Here is a 27,548-nt window from a genome sequence, read left to right as displayed (position 1 = left end):
AATTTAGGAATTATGCTCTTGCAAAGTTAGCTGATGCAATGCATCAGCAATTTCACCCACTTTGAGCCCTATTTTCAGCCAATTCCATTGTTCCAGTCTGCCAAACTCAGCTATTTCACTTGAACTCCATTTGTTCTATCGATTGAGTACAAGAAACCGCCCATTTATCGAATTCAACTACCCAATAGAGTGGTCAGAAATTGGCAATTTGGCCAATTTCACACAAATTTCAAAAGATGCCAATTTCAAAATAGGGTCCAGAATAAACACTGCAAACATTCCTGGCACTAAAATTACATTTTCTCTGTTCATTAGTCACATCTCCAGACCCCTCTTATATTACTTTTGCTTTCCATTTTGAATTTTTATTCACACAAAATAGAACATTTTCTGTTATGCAGGCAACTGCATTATTGTAATAATTGTGTAAATAATGTCAACCCGTTCATGTCTGCTTATTAGACTGGCCAGTTGGATACGTATTGGACAGTGACGTCATTTGTTTACTCTCGAACATTGGCAAAAATTAAACATTTCCACTATTTTGAGCTCAGTTTCAAGGTACTTTTCATCGTGAAACCAATCAAAATCACCTCTGACATGTGGAGAGAATGGAACAAAACAGAATGACTTCGAGAGTGTATAAATCTGTAGTGGAGGGAAGGCAGGGTAGGGGTCAGCCTAGGAAGGGTTGGAGGGAGGGGGTAAAGGAGGTCTTGTGTGCGAGGGGCTTGGACTTCCAGCAAGCATGCGTGAGCGTATTTGAATGGAGTGAATGGAGACAAGTGGTTTTTAATACTTGACTTGCTGTTGGAGTGTGAGCAAAGTAATATTTGTGAAGGGATTCAGGGAAACCGGCAGGCCGGATTTGAGTCCTGGAGATGGGAAGTACATAGTGTCTGCACTCTGAAGGAGGGGTGTTAATGTTGCAGTTTTATGACTGTAGTGTAAAGCACCCCTCTGGCAAGACAGTGATGGTGGGAATCGGCTGATGTGTAAAAAAAAAAATCTTCCGTTCTATCAAATGAGACCAAGAAAACAAGAATACAACCATAAATACAATACGAAAATACACCTCAGATTTAGCGTGTTAAACCAAAAACAGTTTTCTTTTTTTCTCATTATGCACTGTGTGCTGCAGGATTTCTTTTATACTGTGCACACTGACCACGCAGACCCATTCTCTCACATGTAGACCTACCAGCTTTCTCCCGCTAGATTTGAAGTCGCTAGAATTTTGGCGTATTAATACACTGTTGGAGTGTGAGCAAAGTAACATTTATGAAGGGATTCAGGGAAACCGGCAGGCCGGACTTGAGTCCTGGAGATGGGAAGTACAGTGCCTGCACTCTGTAGGAGGGGTGCTAATGTAGTGTAAAGCACCCTTCTGGCAAGACAGTGATGGAGTGAATGATGATGAAAGTTTTTCTTTTTCGGGCCACCCTGCCTTGGTGGGAATTGGCCAGTGTGCTAATAACTAATAATACGTCACTGACACCGGCTTGTAAGCCATTCCTATACGTCACCGACAGTGAAAGGGTTAAAGGAGGGTTTAGGATATTGGCAGTTTGGAGGGACATCTAAACTGCAAAGACAATGATTATGTATGAGTGATGGTGAAAGTGTTGAATGATGATGAAAGTTTTTTTTTTTTCTTTCTTTCTTTCTTTTTGGGTCACCCTGACTTGGTGGGAAATGGCCAACGTGTTAAAAAAATTACTTTTGAAATCTGTTGAAAATTAAGCAGTTAAGAAATATTTTGTACTGATTGTTACAACACTGCATGATGTGTGATATCACCATGGTTACCAAATTTATATATGTGGTTGGAAAAGTGAATACTAAAGTGTTGGGAAGAGGTGTGGGATTGAAAGATACTGGATCTGTTACAAGGTAGGAGTTTTTGCATTTTTTTTTTTTTTTGCTGTTAACAGTGTTTTTTGGGGAGTCTAAAGACAAGATGCAAAAGTTGGTGGATGAATTTGGAGGGTGTGTAAAAGAAGGAAATTAAAAGTGAACATTGAGAAGAGGAGGGTGATGAAGTGTAGCAAAAAATTTAGGCAATGATAGATTGAATATCAGATCGGAGAGAGGGAGTATGGAGGAAGTTGATATAACTAGATACGATGGGGAGGAAGGTGGGTGGTGTGTTGAAACATCTGTAAAAAAAAAAAGTTTATCTTTGGAGGGAAAAAAAAAAAGGCATGCACCAGAGTACAGTGGTACGAACATTTTTGTGGGTGTGAAGAATGGGTTTAGAATGCTGAAGTGAGGAGACTAATTGGAGTCAAGATATCGTCTTTGGGAGTTATGTGGGATGAATATCATGCAGGGAATTTATAATGTAGAAATTAAATGGCAGTGTGAGGTCACCAAGGGTACAAGTCAGAGGATTAAGGAGGTATTATTGAGGGGGTTTGGGCATGTAAAGAGAATGAAGAGGGATAGGGTGATGAGTGTTTGTAAATCTGGGGTGGAAGGTAGGAGGGATAGGAGTTGCTCAGAAACAGTTGGGAGGAAGGGGTAAAGGAGGCTTTGAACTTTAGGGGCTTGAGCATCTGGCATGCTGTTGTAAGCTTGTTAGAGTAGAGTGAATGGAGACGAAGGGTTTAATGGATATTTTGTTGGACTGTGAGCAAGGTAACTTTTATGAAGGGATTGAGAGAAATCCATTGTGCTTCAGTCCAGGAAGTGGGAAGGGTAGTGCCTGCACTCTAAAGGAGGGATGGGGATGTTGCAGTTAGAGGGTAATCTGAATTGTGATATGAGCACACTTCTGGGTAGACAGCTTTTAAATGACTGATGGTGAGTGTGTTCTCTTTGAGTCTTGCTGCCTTGGTGAGACAGCAGTTTAGGTTAAAAAAAAAAAAGTCTTTAACTGGGCTGTCATAGTTTCCATTTATGAAGAGTTTAAGGGTTAAGCTTTTGGTGCATCAGATCTGTTCTTAATAGTATTCAATGCAGCTGAATAACTTGAAAGCAAGTATTTCACAGAATGGTAGTTCTTTAATATGGCTTTGGCAATTTGAAAGTAAAATGTCACTTTGTAATTGCCTTTGTAAATGTAGTTTGTCTCTCTCCTAATATGAAAAACAACAACACCATTAACAATTAAAGTAATGCAATAGTTATTATTATAGCAAGTGGATTTTCTCAGATATTTTTACTGGTGCATTCTTTATTCACCCTAAAATTATTTAGAGATTTCTTGTGTGTAGCCTCTGTAACTAATTAATAGTACTGTAATTTACTTTCAGTATTGAAATGCAGCTGAATAAAATTGGTGGAAGGAAAAAGACACAGATATATAACCACCTGTCAGAACATCTTCCTTGTGGAACTCAGACTCTAGTTAAAAGAGCCAAGAATCTCTTAACTGAGAAACAGGAGAACAGTTTACGAGAGCCACTCAGAAGGTAAAGTTACCATAGCTTGCACTGGATACTTGTCAGTTTATTTTGACAATTAAAAGAAATGAAGGATCAAAAACCTGTTTTATTATGTTTTACCTACAATGGAACTTGTCATGTACCTTGATAAAGCACCCAGTTTGGGTTATATATAGTAAAAGTGTCTTTGAACTGCCACTTGCCAGCTTATGCCATTGTTTACATAGATTTTACTTTCATCAAATACTATACTACATATAATCAGGACTACTGTTGCTGTATTATGAGATTATTTAACTGTCCAGACTCGTGAAATAGTGATTCATTCTCTGAAAAAGACAGTATATGGTTTATGGCATATATTGTGAAGACATTTCATCCACCAGGGAGTTTATCAATTCTTGAACTGATAAAAAACCCTAGTGAATAAAACGTTTTCTCAGTAAATGCTATCAACTACATACAGTATTGTTTTATTCACATACTTGTGGGAATATTTTACCAGTGAGAGAATTCATTGTCAGATCTTTTGTAATGAGGAAGTCACTCATCCTTCAACAATCTTTGCTCATTTTTCACGTATTGTGATACTGTTGAGCTCTTCAGTAGTTCATATGTAAACTTTACCTCTCACTTTCCTCAGTGTTTCATATATTGAAGTGAAACTCTAGAATGTCAGGAAAACTGCTGGCAAAGGAGATAAGATAGCTAACCAATATATATAAAATAAATGCTTGCCAGTATATATAAAATAAATACTTGTGTACCATACTGATGTATTGTCTTAAGAAGAGTAATTTCTTCCAGGTTAAAGGAAGCTGTTGATGCTCACATGCCTCCATTAGTGGAACAACATGCTTTGGAGTGCCAGAAAGCTGCCGAGTCAAAGTATGTAACAACATTAGTTTTGATGCTTACTCTGCTGCTTTTCCTCTCATGAAGTTATCCACATTTTACTGTTACCTGAGTTAACAAAGGCCTAATTGGGCCATTACTGATTGTGAATTTGTTTAGTCATTAATAACAAGTAGCCATTGGAATTCTTATTCATGTATGCAGTATTACCACATGCTTTATGAACTACATAAAATCAGAATGAAGCTGCCGGTTCTGACTGACATATCTAAACCTCCAAAAGAGCCCTTCATAAAGGGGCATTTCTGGTCTACATTCTTGTATTGAAAACTTCTTCTCTTCCAAATATTCTGAAACTCAAGCTTTAATATGGTCAGAGTGTTCAGACTGCACCGCAAGATATAATCTAAGGAATACACTTTTACAAGTGGTCTGTGTACCTGTGATGGCTTTCCTTCTCGATGGTTATACTACGTGTTTCTTTGATTAGTGTTACACTTTCTCACTTCAACATTTAAAATTTATTAACCCTGGATTGGTTATAGCCTGACTTCTTATAAGTATTCATAGTCAGCATGTTATCCTGTGGGGGAGTGTCTCAGGTTTGTACTTGCCAGCCAAATTTTTGCCCTAAAGTTACAGTAATAGATTTGTTTTTGGTTGTGTTTAATTTGTGTAGGATAAATTATTTGTATGTAGGTATCCTCATCAGGTATATGATATGATTATTAAATTACAAGACTAATTTTATTGCCAGAACACTTAGGCTTACAAAAGTGAACTACCCCTGTATATCAGAGCTCAGCTCTTTAAAAGGTAATGTATCACATCTTGCCAGTGCTGTGTAGTAGGTGGGGAGAGTACAGTCATGGGTGTAATGCATGGCACATTTCATTGGAGGGCTATCTGCACCTCAGATTTTTTTGCTTGTTCAAATAATCGGTGAGGAGTTTTAATTGTGCAACTGTTTTGAAGTCTCAGGTGCATAAAGAAAATATGAAAACTGGCCTTTTGAAATGAGTTTCCTGATACTCTTGTGCTACATAACAAATGTGCCATTTGTTATCTAGCACTGGAGAAAGATATACAGTGGACCCCCGGTTAACGATATTTTTTCACTCTAGAAGTATGTTCAGGTGCCAGTACTGACCGAATTTGTTCCCATAAGAAATATTGTGAAGTAGATTAGTCCATTTCAGACCCCCAAACATACACGTACAAACGCACTTACATAAATACACTTACATAATTGGTCGCATTCGGAGGTAATCGTTATGCGGGGGTCCACTGTAATTATCTATTTGTAGTACAGGAGCAGAGCTATGCAAGTGGTATCCCTTCTTTAGTACGTCATCATTTTTTATATACTTTTTTTTTTTTTTTTTTTCAACAAGTCGGCCGTCTCCCACCGAGGCAGGGTGACCCAAAAAAAGAAAGAAAATCCCCAAAAAGAAAAATACTTTCATCATCATTCAACACTTTCACCACACTCGCACATTATCACTGTTTTTGCAGAGGTGCTCAGAAATACAACAGTCTAGAAGCATACACATATAAAGATACACAACATATCCCTCCAAACTGCCAATATCCCAAACCCCTCCTTTAAAGTGCAGGCATTGTACTTCCCATTTCCAGGACTCAAGTCCGACTATATGAAAACAACCGGTTTCCCTGAATCCCTTCATTAAATATTACCCTGCTCACACTCCAACAGATCGTCAGGTCCCAAGTACCATTCGTCTCCATTCACTCCTATCTAACACGCTCACACACGCTTGCTGGAAGTCCAAGCCCCTTGCCCACAAAACCTCCTTTATATACATATATATACATATATATACATATACATATATATATATATATATACATACATATATATATATATATACATATATATATATATGCAATAGTAGGTTGGTAGACAGCAACCGCCCAGGGAGGTACTACCATCCTGCCAAGTGAGTGTAAAACGGAAGCCTGTAATTGTTTTACATGATGGTAGGATTGCTGGTGTCCATTTTTCTGTCTCATAAACATGCAAGATTTCAGGTATGTCTTGCTACTTCTACTTACACTTAGGTCACACTACACATACATGTACAAGCATATATATACACACCCCTCTGGGTTTTCTTCTATTTTCTTTCTAATTCTTGTTCTTGTTTATTTCCTCTTATCTCCATGAGGAAGTGGAACAGAATTCTTCCTCTGTAAGCCATGCGTGTCGTAAGAGGCGACTAAAATGCCGGGAGCAAGGGGCTAGTAACCCCTTCTCCTGTATATATTACTAAATTTAAAAGGAGAAACTTCAGTTTTTTCTTTTGGGCCACCCCACCTCAGTGGGATACGGCTGGTACGTTGAAAGAAAGATATATATATATGCAATAGTAGGTTGGTAGACAGCAACCGCCCAGGGAGGTACTACCGTCCTGCCAAGCGAGTGTAAAACTGAAGCCTGTAATTGTTTTACATGATGGTAGGATTGCTGGTGTCCATTTTTCTGTCTCATAAACATGCAAGATTTCAGGTATGTCTTGCTACTTCTACTTACACTTAGGTCACACTACACATACATGTACAAGCATATATATACACACCCCTCTGGGTTTTCTTCTATTTTCTTTCTAATTCTTGTTCTTGTTTATTTCCTCTTACCTCCATGAGGAAGTGGAACAGAATTCTTCCTCTGTAAGCCATGCGTGTCGTAAGAGGCGACTAAAATGCCGGGAGCAAGGGGCTAGTAACCCCTTCTCCTGTATATATTACTAAATTTAAAAGGAGAAACTTCAGTTTTTTCTTTTGGGCCACCCCACCTCAGTGGGATACGGCTGGTACGTTGAAAGAAAGATATATATATATGCAATAGTAGGTTGGTAGACAGCAACCGCCCAGGGAGGTACTACCGTCCTGCCAAGCGAGTGTAAAACTGAAGCCTGTAATTGTTTTACATGATGGTAGGATTGCTGGTGTCCATTTTTCTGTCTCATAAACATGCAAGATTTCAGGTATGTCTTGCTACTTCTACTTACACTTAGGTCACACTACACATACATGTACAAGCATATATATACACACCCCTCTGGGTTTTCTAATATTTTCTTACTAGTTCTTGTTCTTGTTGTTTATTTCCTTACCTCCATGGGGAAGTGGAACAGAATTCTTCCTCCGTAAGCCATGCGTGTTGTAGAAGGCAACTAAAATGCCGGGAGCAAGGGGCTAGTAACCTCTTCTCCTGTATATATTACTAAATGTAAAAGGAGAAACTTTCGTTTTTCCTTTCGGGCCACCCCGCTTCGGTGGGATACGGCCGGTGTGTTGAAAGAAAGAAAGAAGATATATCTATATGCAATAGTAGGTTGGTAGACAGCAACCGCCCAGGGAGGTACTACCGTCCTGCCAAGTGAGTGTAAAACTGAAGCCTGTAATTGTTTTACATGATGGTAGGATTGCTGGTGTCCATTTTTCTGTCTCATACACATGCAAGATTTCAGGTATGTCTTTCTACTTCTACTTACACTTAGGTCACACTACACATACATGTACAAGCATATATATATACACCCCTTTGGGTTTTCTTCTATTTTTTCTAGTTCTTCTTCTTGTTTATTTTCTCTTACCTCCATGGGGAAGTGGAACAGAATTCTTCCTCCGTAAGCCATGCGTGTTGTAAGAGGCAACTAAAATGCCAGGAGCAAGGGGCTAGTAACCCCTTCTCCTGTATATATTACTAAATGTAAAAGGAGAAACTTTCGTTTTTCCTTTTGGGCCATCCCGCCTCGGTGGGATACAGCTGGTGTGTTGAAAGAAAGAAGAAAAGGAGAAACTTTCGTTTTTCCTTTTGGGCCACCCTGCCTCGGTGGGATATGGCCGGCGTGTTGAAAGAAAGAAGATATATATGCAGTAGTAGGTTGGTAGACAGCAACTACCCAGGGAGGTACTACTGTTCTGCCAAGTGAGTGTAAAACGAAAGCCTGTAATTGTTTTACATGATGGTAGGATTGCTGGTGTCTTTTGTCTGTCTCATAAATATGCAAGATAACAGGTATGTCTTGCTACTTCTACTTACACTTAGGTCACACTAAACATACATGTACAAGCATATATATACACGCCCCTCTGGGTTTTCTGCTATTTTCTTTCTAGTTCTTGTTCTTGTTTATTTCCTCTTATCTCCATGAGGAAGTGGAACAGAATTCTTCCTCCATAAGCCATGCGTGTTGTAAGAAGCGACTAAAATGCCGGGAGCAAGGGGCTAGTAACCAATTCTCCTGTATAAATTACTAAATTTGAAAAGAGAAACTTTTGTTTTTCTTTTTGGGCCACCCTGCCTCGGTGGGATATGGCTGGTTTGTTGAAAGAAAGAAAGAAGATACATATATCTGCAATAGTAGGTTGGTAGACAGCAACCACCCAGGGAGGTACTACCGTTCTGCCAAGTGAGTGTAAAACGAAAGCCTGTAATTGTTTTACATGATGGTAGGATTGCTGGTGTCTTTTGTCTGTCTCATAAATATGCAAGATCGCAGGTACGTCTTGCTACTTCTACTTACACTTAGGTCACACTAAACATATATGTACATGTTTATTTATACACACTCATCTGAGTTTTCTTTGATTTTATCTTAGTTCTTGTTCTAATTACTTTTCCTTTTATATCCATGGGAAGTGGAATAAGAATCTTTCCTCCATAACCCATGCGTGTTGTAAAAGTCAACTAAAATGCCGGGAACAATGGGCTAGTAACCCCTTTTCCTGTAATAATTACTAAAAAGAATAAGAATAAGAAAATTATCAAAGTAGGAAGTCTGAATGTGCGTGGATGTTGTGCGAATGATAAGAAAGAGATGATTGTGGATGTTATGAATGAGAAGAAGCTGGATATCCTGGCTTTAAGAGAAACAAGGTGAAGGGGGTGGGAGAGTTTCAGTGGAGAGGAATAAATGGGATTAGGTCAGGGGTTTCTAATAGAGTTAGAGCTAAAGAAGAAGTAGCAATAATGGTGAAGGATAAGCTATGGCAGGAAAAGAGGGACTATAAATATATTAATTCAAGGATTATGTGGAGTAAAATAAAGGTTTGATGTGAGAAGTGGGTAATAGTAAGTGTATACGCACCTGGGGAAGAGAGAAGTATAGAGGAGAGAGAGATTTTGGGAAATGTTGAGTAATTGCGTGGGGAGTTTTGAACCAAGTGTGAGAGTACTTGTGGTTGGGGATTTTAATGCTAAAGTGGGTAAAAATGTTGTGGAGGGAGTAGTAGGTAAATTTGGGGTGTCAGGGGTAAATGAAAATGGGGAGCCTTTAATTGAGCTATGTGTAGAAAGAGGTTTGGTAATGAGTAATATATATTTTATGAAAAAGAGGATAAATAAATATACAAAGAATGATGTAGCACGTAATGAAAGTAGTTTGTTAGATTATGTATTGGTGGATAAAAAGTTGATGGGTAGACTCCAGGATGTACACGTTTATAGAGGGGCAACTGATATATCAGATCATTATCTATTTGTAGCTACAGTTAGAGTAAGAGGTAGATGGGATAAAAGGAAAATGGCAACAAGAAGTAAGAGGGAGGTGAAAGTGTATAAACTAAGGGAGGAGGAAGTTCGGGTAAAATATAAGCAACTATTGGCAGAAAGGTGGGCTGGTGCAGGTATGGGTAGTGGGGGGGTTGAAGAAGGTTGGAATAGTTTTAAAAATGCAGTATTAGAATGTGGGGCAGAAGTTTGTGGTTATAGGAGGGTGGGTGCAGGAGGAAAGAGGAGTGATTGGTGGAATGATGAAGTAAAGGGTGTGATAAAAGAGAAAAAGGTAGCTTATGAGAGGTATTTACAAAGCAGAAGTGTTATAAGAAGAGTAGAATATATGGAGAGTAAAGGAAAGGTGAAGAGAGTGGAAAAGGAGAGCGGATGATAGAGTGGGAGAGGTACTGTCAAGGAATTTTAAAATAAGAAAGAATTTTGGAGTGAGTTAAACAAGTTAAGAAAGCCTAGGGAACAAATAGATTTATCAGTTAAAAACAGAGAAGGGGAGTTAGTAGATGGAGAGATGGAGGTTTTGGGTAGATGACGAGAATATTTTGAGGAACTTTTAAATGTCGTCGAAGAAAGAGAGGTGATAATTTCTTGCACTGGTCAGGGAGGTATATCTTCTTTTAGGAGTGAAGAAGAGCAGGATGTGAGTGTGGGGGAGGTGCAGGAGGCATTATGTAGAATGAAAGGGGGTAAAGCAGCTGGAACTGACGGGATCATGACAGAAATGTTAAAAGCAGGGGGGGATATATTGTTGGAGTGGTTGGTATTTTTGTTTAATGTATGAAAGAGGGGAAGGTACCTAGGGATTGGCGAAGAGTGTGTATAGTCCCTTTATATAAAGGGAAGGGGGACAAAAGAGATTGTAAAATTTATAGAGGAATAAGTTTACCGAGTATACCAGGAAAAGTGTACGGTAGGGTTATTATTGAAAGAATTAGAGGTAAGACAGAATGTAGAATTGCAGATGAGCAAGGAGGTTTTAGAGTGGGTAGGGGATGTGTAGATCAAGTGTTTACATTGAAACATATATGTGAGCAGTATTTAGATAAAGGTAGGGAAGTTTTTTATTGCATTTATGGATTTAGAAAAGGCATATGATAGAGTGTATAGGGGAGCAATATGGCAGATGTTACAAGTATATGGAATAGGTGGTAAGTTACTAAATGCTGTAAAGAGCTTTTATGAGGATAGTGAGGCTCAGGTTAGGGTATGTAGAAGAGAGGGAGAATACTTCCCGGTAAAAGTAGGTCTTAGACAGGGATGTGTAATGTCACCATGGTTGTTTAATATATTTATAGATGGGGTTGTAAAAGAAGTAAATGCTAGGATGTTCGGGAGAGGGGTGGGATTAAATTATGAGGAATCAAATTCAAAATGGGAATTGACAGTTACTTTTTGCTGATGATACTGTGCTTATGGGAGATTCTAAAGAAAAATTGCAAAGGTTAGTGGATGAGTTTGGGAATGTGTGTAAAGGTAGAAAGTTGAAAATGAACATAGAAAAGAGTAAGGTGATGAGGGTATCAAATGATTTAGATAAAGAAAAATTGGATATCAAATTGGGGAGGAGGAGTATGGAAGAAGTGAATGTTTTCAGATACTTGGGAGTTGAAGTGTCGGCAGATGGATTTATGAAGGATGAGGTTAATCATAGAATTGATGAGGGAAAAAAGGTGAGTGGTGCATTGAGGTATATGTGGAGTCAAAAAACGTTATCTATGGAGGCAAAGAAGGGAATGTATGAAAGTATAGTAGTACCAACACTCTTATATGGATGTGAAGCTTGGGTGGTAAATGCAGCAGCGAGGAGACGGTTGGAGGCAGTGGAGATGTCCTGTCTAAGGGCAATGTGTGGTGTAAATATTATGCAGAAAATTCGGAGTGTGGAAATTAGGAGAAGGTGTGGAGTTAATAAAAGCATTAGTCAGAGAGCAGAAGAGGGGTTGTTGAGGTGGTTTGGTCATTTAGAGAGAATGGATCAAAGTAGAATGACATCTAAAGCATATAAATCTATAGGGGAAGGAAAGAGGGGTAGGGGTTGTCCTCGAAAGGGTTGGAAAGAGGGGGTAAAGGAGGTTTTGTGGGCGAGAGGCATGGACTTCCAGCAAGCGTGCATGAGGGTGTTAGATAGGAGTGAATGGAGACGAATGATACTTGGGACCTGACGATCTGTTGGAGTGTGAGCAGGGTAATATTTAGTGAAGGGATTCAGGGAAACCAGTTATTTTCATATAGTCGGACTTGAGTCCTGGAAATGGGAAGTACAATGCCTGCACTTTAAAGGAGGGGTTTGGGATATTGGCAGTTTGGAGGGATATGTTGTGTATCTTTATACGTATATGCTTCTAAGCTGTTGTATTCTGAGCACCTCTGCAAAAGCAGTGATAATGTGCGAGTGTGGTGAAAGTGTTGAATGATGATGAAAGTATTTTCTTTTTGGGGATTTTCTTTCTTTTTTTTGGGTCACCCTGCCTCAGTGGGAGACGACCGACTTGTTGAAGAAAAAAAAAAATTAGAAAAATGTGCTCTCCTTTTTCAATAATAAAAAAAACCTATTTTTTTATTTTTCAAAATATTCGGGGCACTGGGGTAGTGATCGTATATATACGTTTGGACCGTTTACGGGTTAACTGACAAATCCATTCGTTCCATAGGCTTTCTTAACTTGTTTATCTCACTCCGAAATTTGTTCTTATTTTCATCAAAATTTTTTGTCAGTGCCTCTCCCACTTTATCATCTGCTCTCCTTTTACACTCTCTCACCACTCTCTTCACCTTTCTTTTACTCTCCATATACTCTTCTCTTCTTATAACACTTTGCTTTGTAAAAACCTCTCATAAGCTAACTCATAAGCTAACTTTTATGTGTGGGTTATTTGTGTATCGTTCCAGTCTCGGTATTGTGCCTTTTTTTGTTATTTACTAACTTTTTCTCTTTTATCATGCCCTTTACTTCATCATTCCACCAATTGCTCCTCTTTCCTCCTGCACCCACCCTCCTATAGCCACAAACTTCTGCCCCACATTCTTATTCCGTATTTTTAAAACTATTCCAACCCTCTTCAACCCCCCCAGTACTCATACTCATATATGAGAGTAACTCTCCAGTGTTATTGGATGTGTATAGGACCTCTGAACATGCACCGCCTTGCTATCTTCCACCACCCTAAACCTCTGCTAACATCTCCTTCATCAAACTAAGTAATTAAACTGACTTCTCCTCCAAGGTAAGTGTAAATATAAAAATGTAAGTATAAAAGTAAATATAAGTGTAAATATAAAAGGACACCAATGGAAATATGTCACTCTTGAATTTTTTGGGTTATCCTGGGTACTTTACACATATGCTGCTATGTATGATAATCTATGTATGTAACTGTATTTGTGTATACCTGAGATGGGAAGTACAGTGCCTGCACTCTGAAGGAGGGGTGTTAATGTTGCAGTTTAAAAACTGTAGTGTAAAGCACCCTTCTGGCAAGACAGTGATGGAGTGAATGATGGTGAAAGTTTTTCTTTTTCGGGCCACCCTGCCTTGGTGGGAATCGGCCAGTGTGATAATAAAAAAATAAAAAATAATAAAATGTAAATATTTCTTATTTATAAATTACATTATTTAAGTGTGATGGTGGTGGTGGCCAAAGCCTCTACTGCCACCAACATGGCTTCTCTTAGTGGAGGCCCTTAAACCCAACAACAACACTTACACCATTTACTCCTCTCATACATTATGACATATTTTATTCATTCTAGAGTATATATCATGTTTCTGTGTTATTAATATTATTTATAATGTCATATTAGATGAATTTTGATAGATAAATAAGCTGTAGAGATGATATTAGCATCATATTGAAGCATAATAAACTTGCCTTCCTCTTGCCTCCTACCTACCTCCTACACCAACAAGAATCAATAAAGGTTAAGTGTGATGTTAAATGTTCATTTATCCATTTTATTAGTGCTTTATATTTATTTGTCATTGTTTTCTGTGTGTAAATCTATATTTAATCTTTAAAAAAATTATTTTTTGTTAATACTTTTGGCTGTCTGAAATGGATTAATTGGGTTTTCATTATTTCTTAGTGGGAAAATATATTCGCCAATAGTGAATTTCGCCAGTCGGCAGACTCTCTGGAACGGATTAATCACAGAACTCAGGGGTCCACTGTATTTGCAAAATCAAGGTTGAATTGAGAGAAAACTGGATAACAAGTATACAAATCTCAACTACAGTCTCTCTTGTTTTCATATGGGTACCCTCCTCTCTCTCTTCCACTCTTAACCCTTTCAGGGTCCAGACCCCTGATCTGAAACTTGTCCACAGGGTCCAAGAATTCAAACAAAAAACAAAATTAGTTTTTCTTATGAAATGGTCGAGAAGCTTTTTCCTAAGGTAACGAAATTTGATGGAAAATTGCCAAAATTACACTGTTGCAAATTTTGCTGTGTCGGTGATATTTACGCATCAGCGATTTATCCCACTTTGAGTTCTATTTTAGGCCAATTACATTGTTCTAGTCAACTAAATTCTTAACTATTTTGCTAGCATGCATTCCATTCTATCAATTGAGCACACAAAACACCCAATCAACTAATTCAAGTATCCAATAAAGTGATCAGAAATTAGTAGTTTGACCAATTTCACGCACATTTCAAAATATTCCAATTTTAAATTAGGGTCCAGAATAAACAATGCAAGCTTTCCTGGTACTAAATAACATTTCTTCTGTTCATTAGTTATGTTCCCTGTCTTTACTGTTATGCAATATTGTAATAATTGTATGAATAATATCAGAACATTCATGAACACGTATTAGACCCACCAATTGGACATGTATTGGATTACCATTGAATATTGGCAATAATTAAACATTTCCGCTACCTTGAGCTGCTTGATTTCAAGATATTTTTAGTCCTGAAACAAATTAAAATCATCTCTATTTCTGTAATATATCTTTCATTCTATCAAATGAGACCAAGAAACTGAGAGTACATCCAAAAAACATAAGAAAATACACGGCAAATTCATTCTTTTAAGCCAAAAACAGTCGCAGTTGTTCTTATTATGCACTGCATGCTGCAGGATTTTTTACATGGTTCACACTTACCACATAAACCAATTCTCTCATATCTAGGCCCAGATTTTCCACTCACAGCTTATCTGAGTGAGCTGAACTCATGGCATAGTACTACGGCACAGACAGTGACCTCAAACTGGCAGTACTATGACACGGACAATGAAAGGGTTAAAAGTAGGTGGGGACATAGTTTTGGAGTGGTTAGTACTCTGATCAATAAATGTATGAAAGAGGGGGGGGGGACGATACCTAGGGACTGGCATAGAGCATGCATAGTTCCTTTGTATAAAGGAAAGGGGGAAAAGATAGAATAAAAAATATAGGGAAATAAGCCTGTTGAGTATATCAGGTAAATTGTAAGGTTGATTTATTATTGAAAGAATTATAGGTAAAACAGAGAGCATGATCACAGATGAACAAGGAGGCTTCAGAAAGGGGCAAAGGATGTGTAAACCAGGTGTTTACATTGAAGCATTTAAGTGAACAATATTTAGATAAAAGTAAGGAAGTTTTCATTGTTTTCATGTAATATTTAGAAAAGGAACATACTGTAGGACCCCCGTATCCACAGATTTGGTATCTGCAGTTCCAGTTATCCACTGTTTACTGTGGCCCAAAAATAATGCTATATTATTTTGCTTAATAATGGGCCCAGAGTGAAAAAGTAGTGATGCTGGCAATTCTTCAAAGCCTAAGAGAAGCTGTGAAATGCTTCCCATGTAAAAAAGTGATGTTTGTACATAATTGAAAAAATGACTTGTACAAAGGGTTCTCTACTATTCACGGTTTCAGGTATCCATTGTAGGTCTTGGAGTGTATTCCCCATAGATACAGGGGGACCACTGTAATAGGGAGGATAGAGCAATGTGGCAGATGTTGCAAGTGTATAGAATAGGTGGTAGGTTACTGAATACTGTTAAGAATTTTTGAGGATAGTGAAGCTCAGGTTGGGGTATTTAGAAGATAGGAAAGTTATTTTCCAGTAAAAGTAGGCCTTAGACAGGAATGCATGATGCCACCATGATTGTTTAGCATATTTATAGTAGGGCTGTAGAAGTGAATTCTGGGGTGTTGGAGAGAGGAGTGTGATTTAAGTATGTGGAATCTAATACGAAATGTGAGTTGTCTCAGTTGCTTTTTGCTAATGACATTTCTTTTGGGAGTTTCTGAAGAGAAGTTGCAAAGATTGATGGTCGAATTTGGGAAGGTATGTAAGAGAAGGAAATTAAAAATGAATGCGAGAAAGAGCAAGGTGATAAGGGTAACAAACAAGTTAGGTAATGGAAGATTGAACATCAGATTGGAAGGAGAGACTATTGAGGAAGTGAATGTGTTCAGATATTTGGGAGTTGACTTGTCGGCAGGTGGGTCTGAAAGACGAGGAGAACCATAGAATTGATGAAGGGAAAAAGGTGGGTAGTGCATTGAGGCATCTGTAGAGACAAAGAACTTGATCCATGGCGGCAAAGAGGGGAATGTATGAGAGTATGGTGGTACCAACGCTCTTATATGGGTGTGAAACTTGGGTTGTGAATGTTGCAGTGAGGAGGAGGTTGGAGGCAGTGGAGCTGTCACATCTGAGGGCAATATATGGTGTAAATATTATGCAGAGAATTCATAGCTTGGAGATAAGGAGGAGGAGGTGCATAATTACTGAAAGTATTATCCAGAGGGCTGAGGATGGGTTGTTGAGATCTTTTGGACAAATAGAGAAAGGTAAAGCAAAATAAGATGACTTGGAGGGTGTATATATCTATAGTGGAGGAAAGGCAGGGTAGGGGTCATCCTAAGAAAGATCAGAGGGAGGGAATAAGGGAGGTTTTGTGTGCTAGGGGCTTAGACATCCAGCAAGCAAGTGTGTGTTAGGAGTGGAGGCAAGTGGTTTTTATGACTTGATGTTCTGTTGGAGTGTGAGCAAGGTAATATTTATGAAGGGATTTCGGGAAAATGGTTAGCTGCATTTGAGTCATGGAGATGGGAAGTACAGTGCCTGCACTCTGAAATTGGGGTGGGAATATTTGCAGTTTTGAACTGTAGTTTTGGCTCCCCTCTGGCAAATCAGTGATAGAGTGAATGATGGTGAAAGTGTTTCTTCTTTTTTGGGTCGCCCTACCTCGGTGAGATATAGCAGGTACGTTGAAAAAAAATATAGTATATACACATGTACAGTGGAACCTCGGTTTTAGTGTGCCCTAGTCTGTATGTAAAACTGTCTAGTTATTCTCTAAAATGTATGTATTTTTTTTTTTTTAATATTTTTGGGTGTCTGGAATGGATTAATTGGATTTAAATTATTTCTTATGGTAAATATTAACTAGAATACATTTTATAGAGAATAACTACAGTAGAACCTCGGTTTTCTTTTTTAATTTGTTCCAGAGAGTCTGACGAAAACCAAATTTGACGAAAACTAAAGCAATACAGTGGTACCCCGAGTTTCGTACAGCTCCCAACTCGAACAATTATGCAAGTGTATTATTGTAATTGTTTTTGTAAGTGTAGTTTTGGGGGTCTGAAACGGACTAATCTAATTTACATTATTCCTTATGGGAATAAATTCTTTCACTAACAGCACTCGAACATCCGTCTGGAACGAATTATGGCCAAAACTCTGGGTACCACTGTATTTCCCATAAGAAATAATATAAATCCAATTAATCCATTCCAGACCCCCCAAAAATATTAACAAAATTACATTTTATAGAGAATAACTATAGTTTTGCAGCTCTTCAGTGATTAACTCTTCCCTGTGGTCGTCCACCAACTCTTCCACATCCTGGCCACTCTCATCCAACCCCATGGACTTCCCCAAAGCCATAATAGACTCCACAACAAGTGTAGGGTTGTCATGTTTACACTAACTTTTCTTAAGTTAGTAATAGAACTAGGCATTAAAAAATGCAATAAAAAAGTAAAATACAGTGGACCCCCGCTTAACGATCACCTCCAAATGCGACCAATTATGTAAGTGTATTTATGTAAGTGCGTTTGTACGTGTATGTTTGGGGGTCTGAAATGGACTAATCTACTTCACAATATTCCTTATGGGAACAAATTCGGTCAGTACTGACACCTGAACATACTACTGGAATGAAAAAAGTTCGTTAACCGGGGGTCCACTGTACATGTACATACACAGTTGTAAGTAGTAGGTTAGTAGACAGCAACCACCCAGGGAGGTACTACCGTCCTGCCAAGTGAGTGTAAAATGAAAACCTGTATTTGTTTTACATGATGGTAGGATTGCTGGTGTCTTTTTTCTGTCTCATAAACATGCAAGATTTCAAGTACATCTTAAGAACATAAGAACGAAGGAACACTGCAGCAGGCCTACTGGCCCATGTGAGGCAGGTCCAAGTCTCCTACCAGCTTAAGCCAATGCACCCAACCTAGTCAGGTCAGGTCACATTGACTTAAGGGAGGAACACGACAACCGACCTGGTTGTGCTATCAGGTCCAACTCACACCCACCCACATCCACTCATGTATTTATCCAACCTATTTTTAAGGCTACACAACATTCTGGCCTCTATAACTGTACTTGAGAGTTTGTTCCACTCATCCACAACTCTATTACCAAACCAGTACTTTCCTATATCCTGCCTGAATCTGAATTTTTCCAACTTAAAACCATTGCTGCGAGTCCTGTCTAGGCTAGATATTTTCAGCACACTATTTACATCCCCTTTATTTATTCCTGTCTTCCATTTATACACCTCAATCATATCCCCCCTAATTCTACGTCTTTCTAGAGAGTGCAGATTCAGGGCCCTTAGTCTATACTCATAGGGAAGGTTTCTGATACATGGGATCAACTTTGTCATCCTCCTTTGTACATTTTCCAGAGCATTTATATCCATTCTGTAATACGGTGACCAAAACTGTGCAGCATAATCTAAATGAGGCCTTACCAAGGATGTATAGAGTTGAAGAACAACCTGAGGACTCCTATTATTTATGCTTCTTGATATGAAGCCAAGGATTCTATTAGCTTTATTGCGAACACTTATGCACTGTTGTCTTGGTTTCAGATTACAGTTAACCAGAACTCCTAAATCTTTTTCACAATCCATAATATTAAGATCTACATTATTTAGTTTATATGTGGCATGGTTATTGTCCTGTCCAACATTTAGAACTTTGCATTTGTCTATATTAAACTGCATCTGCCACTTCTCCAACCACTGCATCAGTCTATTCAAATCTTCCTGGAGTGCTCGAATGTCCTCGTCAGAATGAATTCGACGGCCTATTTTGGTGTCATCGGCAAACTTGCTGATGTCACTCTTTATGCCCTCATCTATGTCGTTTATGTAGATTGTGAACAGCAGGGGGCCCAACACTGACCCCTGTGGAACACCGCTCGTGACGCTTCCCCACTCTGATTTCTCCCCATTTATGCAAACTCTCTGCTGTCTATTTGTCAACCATGCCTCTATCCAGGAAAAAATTTCTCCTCCTATTCCATGTGTCTTAATTTTCCTCAATAGTCTCTGTTGTGGGACCCTGTCAAAAGCCTTACTGAAGTCCATATACACAATATCATATTCATTTATTTATTTTTATTTAGTAATTTAAGCATACATACAGAGGTACAAAAAATACAGGTAAGAGCAGCATGCCAAAGCCACTTATATGCATAGCATTACGTGCTGGCTTAAAATTAACTTAAGATTAACTAAGCAATGATTAAATCAGTGATAAAACATTATTGTAAACAGATAACTATAAAGCACAAATGAGTATTACAAAGACAGGTCATATGGTTGCTTGCATTGCTGTACATTCAGTCGAATGGAGTATTCTGTTAGGTAGTGTATTTAAAAAAATAATAAAGTTAGATTGGGTCCTAGGTTTAACATTTGTGTGATATAATTGTGAGTAACATATAGGATATACAATTTATAAGGTTCAGTTATTCAGTATTTATTTGGTTTTGAGTGAGTAAGTGATCTTTGAGAAGAGACTTGAATTTATAAACAGGTAGTGTTTCTTTTATATTTACAGGTAATGAATTCCAGATTTTAGGGCCTTTTATGTGCATTGAGTTTTTGCATAGCGTGAGATGGACACGAGGAACATCAAAGAGTGATCTGTGCCTTGTGTTATGGTCATGTGTTCTGTTGAGGTTGGCAAGGAGATGTTTGAGGGGAGGGTTAATATCAGAGTTAAGTGTTCTATGTATGTAATAGGTGCAATAATAAGTATGGATGTTTTGTATGGTGAGTAGGTTGAGTGTTTTGAATATTGGTGGAGTGTGTTGCCTGTAGTGAGAATTTATCATCATTCTAACTGCAGCCTTTTGTTGGGTAATTAGTGGTCTGAGATGGTTAATTGTTGTTGAGCCCCATGCACAAATTCCATAGATGAGATAGGGGTAAATAAGAGAGTGATAAAGGGCCAGGAGGGCTGACTGTGGAACATAGTACCGTATCTTCGATAGTATGCCTACAGTCTTGGAAATTTTCTTAGAAATTTGTTGTATATGTGTATGAAATTTGAGTCTATTATTGAGGTGGATTCCTAAGAATTTTCCCTCTGTTAGCTTTGTGATAGGTGATCCGTTTATTGTTATGTTAAGAGGTACATCTGTAGCTCTGTTACCAAACTGAATGAAGTAGGTTTTGTCAATGTTTAGTGTAAGTTTGTTAGTCCTCATTACCATGATCTACCTCCTCAAATACCTTAGTGAAAAGAGTTAATAAATTCGTAAGGCAGGAACGTCCCTTTGTAAAACCATGCTGAGATTCGTTGATTAATTTATGCTTTTCAAGGTGGCTACAAACTGCCTCGGCAATTATTGATTCCATAAATTTTCCCACTATGGAGGTTAGGCTTATTGGTCTATAGTTCGAAGCTAAGGACCTGTCACCTGCTTTGAAAATAGGTATCACATTTGCCATTTTCCACTTATCTGGCACCATGCCAGTTTGTAGTGATATGTTGAAAAGATTAGCCAAAGGTTTGCTAAGCTCCTCTTTACATTCCTTTAGAACCCTTGCATACAGTTCATCAGGGCCTGGGGATTTGTTAGGTTGTAATTTATCTATTTGCCTAAGGACCATGTCACTTGTGACCCTAATCATGCACGGTTTATCAGCGTCCTGTTCTACATAATTTATCATTTCTGTGTAAAAACTGAGAGGAAGTATGTGTTAAAAATTCTACACAAATGTGTCAGTGAGCTGACCTGAGGAACTTTTGAGTGGGCCTGTCTTGTCCCCTGATCTTACTTCTGTATACCTGAAAGAATCCTTTTGGGTTAGTCTTCGATTCTCTTGCAACTTTAACCTCATAATCTCTTTTTGCTTTTCTTTAACTGAATATATCGATTTCTTAATTGCCCCTCTCTTTTGATTTGCCTATATATGCCTCTCTTTTGACCAATCAGATATTTTAATCTATTGTTCATCCATTTAGGATCATTTTTGTTTGATCTGATTTCCCTATTTGGAACATAATTTGACTGAGCAGCTAGAACTATGCCCTGGAAAGCATCATATCGGCAACCATCACCACCTACCTGACCCTTAGTCAGGTCATTCCAGTTCAGCCCACCTAAGTAATTTTTCAGTCCTATGAAATCAGCCAAGCAAAAGTCAGGGACGGAGACTTGATTGCCATTATTAGGGGAATTCCATGATATATTAAAACTGAGTGATTTGTGATCACTTTCCCCAAGCTCATCATTAACCTCAAGATTATTAATTAGTGTTTTCCTACTGGCAAGAACCAAGTCAAGGAGGTTATTTCCCCTAGTTGGCTCTGTCACAAACTGTTTTAAAAAACAATCCTGGATCATATCAAGAAAGTCACCTGACTCTAAATTTCCTCTCAAATTGCTCCATTGTCTATAGTGGAAATCTCCCATTAGCACAACATTTTCGTATGTAGATGCCTTACGAATTTCGTCCCATAGAAGTTTACTGCACTCCCTATCAAGATTTGGGGCCCTGTAAATCACACCCAAAATTAGTTTTTCTCGGCCCTCGAGAAGCTGTAACCAAAGAGATTCAGTGGCTGACGCTTCTACTTTTATATCTTGTCTAACAACAATTTAAATTGTCTCTGACATACATCACTACTCCACCACCCTTCCTGTTGACCCTGTCAGTGTGGAATAATTTATAGCCTTGTATGTGACATTCAGAGGGCATCTCTCTATCTTTCAGATTGAGCCAGGTCTCTGTTATAGGAAGTTCGGGTGAGATATAAGCGACTATTGGCAGAAAGGTGGGCTAGTGCAAAGATGAGTAGTGGGGGGGTTGAAGAGGGTTGGAATAGTTTTAAAAATGCAGTATTAGAATGTGGGGCAGAAGTTTGTGGTTATAGGAGGGTGGGGGCAGGAGGAAAGAGGAGTGATTGGTGGAATGATGAAGTAAAGGGTGTGATAAAAGAGAAAAAGGTAGCTTATGAGAGGTTTTTACAAAGCAGAAGTGTTATAAGAAGAGCAGAGTATATGGAGAGTAAAAGAAAGGTAAAGAGAGTGGTGAGAGAGTGCAAAAGGAGAGCAGATGATAGAGTGGGAGAGGCACTGTCAAGAAATTTTAATGAAAATAAGAAAAAATTTTGGAGTGAGTTAAACAAGTTAAGAAAGCCTAGGGAAAATATGGATTTGTCAGTTAAAAACAGAGTAGGGGAGTTAGTAGATGGGGAGATGGAGGTATTGGGTAGATGGCGAGAATATTTTGAGGAACTTTTAAATGTTAAGGAAGAAACAGAGGCAGTAATTTCATGCACTGGTCAGGGAGGTATACCATCTTTTAGGAGTGAAGAAGAGCAGAATGTAAGTGTGGGGGAGGTACGTGAGGCATTACGTAAAATGAAAGGGGGTAAAGCAGCTGGAACTGATGGGATCATGACAGAAATGTTAAAAGCAGGGGGGGATATAGTGTTGGAGTGGTTGGTACTTTTGTTTAATAAATGTATGAAAGAGGGGAAGGTACCTAGGGATTGGCAGAGAGCATGTATAGTCCCTTTATATAAAGGGAAAGGGGACAAAAGAGACTGTAAAAATTATAGAGGAATAAGCTTACTGAGTATACCAGGAAAAGTGTACGGTAGGGTTATAATTGAAAGAATTAGAGGTAAGACAGAATGTAGGATTGCGGATGAGCAAGGAGGTTTTAGAGTGGGTAGGGGATGTGTAGATCAGGTGTTTACATTGAAGCATATATGTGAACAGTATTTAGATAAAGATAGGGAAGTTTTTATTGCATTTATGGATTTAGAAAAGGCATATGATAGAGTGGATAGAGGAGCAATGTGGCAGATGTTGCAAGTATATGGAATAGGTGGTAAGTTATTAAATGCTGTAAAGAGTTTTTATGAGGATAGTGAGGCTCAGGTTAGGGTGTGTAGAAGAGAGGGAGAATACTTCCCGGTAAAAGTAGGTCTTAGACAAGGATGTGTAATGTCACCATGGTTGTTTAATATATTTATATATGGGGTTGTAAAGGAAGTAAATGCTAGGGTGTTTGGGAGAGGGGTGGGATTAAATTATGGGGAATCAAATTCAAAATGGGATTTGACACAGTTACTTTTTGCTGATGATACTGTGCTTATGGGAGATTCTAAAGAAAAATTGCAAAGGTTAGTGGATGAGTTTGGGAATGTGTGTAAAGGTAGAAAGTTGAAAGTGAACATAGAAAAGAGTAAGGTGATGAGGGTGTCAAATGATTTAGATAAAGAAAAATTGGATATCAAATTGGGGAGGAGGAGTATGGAAGAAGTGAATGTTTTCAGATACTTGGGAGTTGACGTGTCGGCGGATGGATTTATGAAGGATGAGGTTAATCATAGAATTGATGAGGGAAAAAAGGTGAGTGGTGCGTTGAGGTATATGTGGAGTCAAAAAAACGTTATCTATGGAGGCAAAGAAGGGAATGTATGAAAGTATAGTAGTACCAACACTCTTATATGGGTGTGAAGCTTGGGTGGTAAATGCAGCAGCGAGGAGACGGTTGGAGGCAGTGGAGATGTCCTGTTTAAGGGCAATGTGTGGTGTAAATATTATGCAGAAAATTCGGAGTGTGGAAATTAGGAGAAGGTGTGGAGTTAATAAAAGTATTAGTCAGAGGGCAGAAGAGGGGTTGTTGAGGTGGTTTGGTCATTTAGAGAGAATGGATCAAAGTAGAATGACATGGAAAGCATATAAATCTATAGGGGAAGGAAGGCGGGGTAGGGGTCGTCCTCGAAAGGGTTGGAGAGAGGGGGTAAAGGAGGTTTTGTGGGTAAGGGGCTTGGACTTCCAGCAAGCGTGCGTGAGCGTGTTAGATAGGAGTGAATGGAGACGAATGGTACTTGGGACCTGACGATCTGTTGGAGTGTGAGCAGGGTAATATTTAGTGAAGGGATTCAGGGAAACCGGTTATTTTCATATAGTCGGACTTGAGTCCTGGAAATGGGAAGTACAATGCCTGCACTTTAAAGGAGGGGTTTGGGATATTGGCAGTTTGGAGGGATATGTTGTGTATCTTTATATGTGTATGCTTCTAGACTGTTGTATTCTGAGCACCTCTGCAAAAACAGTGATAATGTGCGAGTGTGGTGAAAGTGTTGAATGATGATGAAAATATTTACTTTTTGGGGATTTTCTTTCTTTTTTGGGTCACCCTGCCTCGGTGGGAGACGGCCGATAAGATAAGATAAGATAAGATAAGATTTCGTTCGGATTTTTAACCCCGGGGGGTTAGCCACCCAGGATAACCCATGAAAGTCAGTGCGTCATCGAGGACTGTCTAACTTATTTCCATTGGGGTCCTTAATCTTGTCCCTCAGGATGCGACCCACACCAGTCGACTAACACCCAGGTACCTATTTGCTGCTAGGTGAACAGGACAACAGGTGTATGGAAACGTGTCGAAATGTTTCCACCCGCCGGGAATCGAACCCGGGCCCTCCGTGTATGAAGCGGGAGCTTTAGCCACCAGGCCACCGGGCCACCAAAAAACTTGTTGAAAAAAAAAAAAAATCTGTTTCCTGCACTTGCAATTAATCTTAGCTCATCTATCTTATTTCTTACACTCCTGCTATTAGTATAGTAAACCTTAAGGGAGCTAGTCCCTTGCTGTCCTCTGCTGTCCCCCTTTGTTTGCTGACCTGATCTATTGTCTTTATTTATAACTTCATGCTGAATGCCTTTTATACATTTACTGTTTCCAACCCTAGTGTTGCAACCTGCTTGTTTCCCACACACACCCATACCTCTATCTTCTATCAGTTTAAAATCATAGGCATTTCACCAATGGTCTTCTCAATTGAGTTTGCAAGTGCTACTACCCCAGCCCCAGAGAGATGTACCCCATCCCTTGCATACATATCATGTTTGCCATAAAAGTTGTTCCAGTTGTCAATGAATGGGATTGCAAGTTCCTTGCAGTATCTGTCTAGCCAGCAATTTACACCAATTGCCCTAGACAACCATTCATTTCCTACTCCCCTTCTAGGCAAGATGCTACATATGATTGGGACCCTTCCCTTAGACTTAATGAAATCTATAGCTGACCTGTACTTATCTAGCAGCTCTTCTCTCCTACCCTTCCCAGTATCATTTCCACCAGCACTGAGACAGATAATGGGCTTGTTCCCATTACCTGACATATTATCCAGCCTGTTAACTATGTCCCCAACACCAGCTCCAGGGAAGCGCACACCATCTCTCATCTTCTTATTCCTATTACAAAAAGCACGGTCAATATATCTTACCTGAGAGTCACCAACCACAAGAATGCGCATGCCTCTGTAAGCAGGGGCAGCAGTACCCTTACCTTCACTGGCCACTGAAGTACATTCATCCTGAAGAACAGAGAAGCTATTTCCTACCTTCAGATCTTCACTCTTAACTTTCCTTATTCTGATTCTCCTCCCATTACTGGTTACCACTCGCCTCTTGTAGCAGGTGCTGGACTGCACCTCACTGCTGGTAGCCGTTGCTACCTCCCCACCTACAGCCTCCTCACAGCGAGAGACAGACTGCACCTCACTGCTAGAAGCCTCATTCCCCACAACTCCAGCCACCTCACACTCTCTCCCAGACCCATTGAGGTGGACCTTCAGCCTCCTAATCTCCTCCTGGAGAAGCAAGACCTCCTCCTTCAACTCTCCAACCTCAATTTTTAAAACACTGCAGAAGCAAGCCATGCTTTGTAACCGCCCATGCTAATCCCCAAAGCAGCTCAGGGTCTGTGACCCTAGGTCCTTCTTTTTATTTACTTTCTGTATTTTCTTTCTCAACAGTTCGCGCACATTATCAGGCCTTCCTATTTACATTAAATTGCATCTGCTTAGAGGAAACTACAGTGGACCCCCGCATAACGATCACCTCCGAATGCGACCAATTATGTAAGTGCGTTTGTACGTGTATGTTTGGGGGTCTGAAATGGACTAATCTACTTCACAATATTCCTTATGGGAACAAATTCGGTCAGTACTGGCACCTGAACATACTTCTGGAGTGAAAAAATATCGTTAACTGGGGGTCCACTGTATAGTAATTATTTGTCTGATCAGTCCTTCAGCTTGTGCAACACTTGTAACTGCTCTTCTTCTGGGTCTCCTATTTTTCTCATCAGTTTCACATCAACAGCAGAGTGACAGGAACTGACTGGTCCCAGAGCTGGTAGACGGATGCTCGGTGGTGACAGAAGGAGTAGCTGGAGGTGAAGCTGTAGCGCTTCGGCCTGCTGCAACACACCAGAAACATGGGGGCGGTGCAGGCACACTCACCCTTGCCTCTTGCCCATCTTTATGCTACTACTACTTACACTTAGGTCACACTACACATACATGTACAAGCATATATATACACACCCCTCTGGGTTTTCTTCTATTTTATTTCTAGTTCTTGTTCATTTCCTCTTATCTTCATGGGGAAGTGGAACAGAATTCTTCCTCGGTAAGCCATGCGTGTTGTAAGAGGCGACTAAAATGCTGGGAGCAAGGGGCTAGTAACCCCTTCTCCTGTATATATCACTAAATTTAAAAAGAGAAACTTTTGTTTTTCTTTTTGGGCCACCCTGCCTTGGTGGGATATGGCTGGTTTGTTGAAAAAAAAAAAACATGCACAGGACATTCATTATTTACCTTAAAATATTTGTAGTCTTAATGTAGGGCGAGAGGTGATTGGTACTTATTTGCAGGAAGTAAGGTTAGGTAGCCGGTAGATGTAGGTATGTAGTCTGCCTAGGCTACATACCTACATAGCTACACGATATTTAATGCAGCCCAGAGCCATATTATTACCATTGACATGCCATATTCACTGAGTTTAATCGTTTCTAACAACTATCTTTAGATGCCATCATAAACAAAGAGAGAAGTAATGAATAATTCATGCCGAGAATTGTAAACAAAAGCGTTATGTATTAGGGGGGTGACTGGGCCAGCGCAGATTCATACACATTTTCTCTGGTGGTGGACAAGAGAAAATTCATGGTTTCCCTCCACCCGACTAGCACCCCTCCTTAGCATATAATCATTGCATGTTTATATGCTATGTAACATGTTTCTTATATAATTTTGAAGAAAACATCGTAGATGGATTAATGAAAATGTCTATATTAACATAAAATAAGACATTTAATGTGCCCAAGAGTGATTATTATTATGTATTAGTATTATTACTACGGTGTTAAGACTAGACGGACACACTTAGTGATTTTAATGTGTACCTGCATGAAAACCAAG

The 27,548-nt window shown here is 39.2% G+C and overlaps 1 protein-coding gene across 4 annotated transcripts in view; it reads left to right on the top strand.

Moving 5' to 3' along the window:
• Nucleotides 1-27,548, top strand: part of yem (yemanuclein) — a gene marked incomplete at its 5' end in the record, with an annotated part of 205,437 nt that overhangs the window by 96,703 nt on the left and 81,186 nt on the right. For all 4 annotated transcript variants that reach the window (XM_070089273.1, XM_070089271.1, XM_070089274.1 and 1 more), the window contains 2 exon segments: nucleotides 3,258-3,416; nucleotides 4,197-4,277. In XM_070089273.1, coding sequence (XP_069945374.1) covers nucleotides 3,258-3,416; nucleotides 4,197-4,277 — 240 coding nt within the window.

Source organism: Cherax quadricarinatus, chromosome 28 (genome assembly GCF_038502225.1).
Source record: "Cherax quadricarinatus isolate ZL_2023a chromosome 28, ASM3850222v1, whole genome shotgun sequence".
NCBI classification, from domain to species: Eukaryota; Metazoa; Arthropoda; class Malacostraca; order Decapoda; family Parastacidae; genus Cherax; species Cherax quadricarinatus.
Note: the sequence above shows the minus strand (reverse complement) of the source record. Positions and strands in the feature narration are given on the sequence as shown.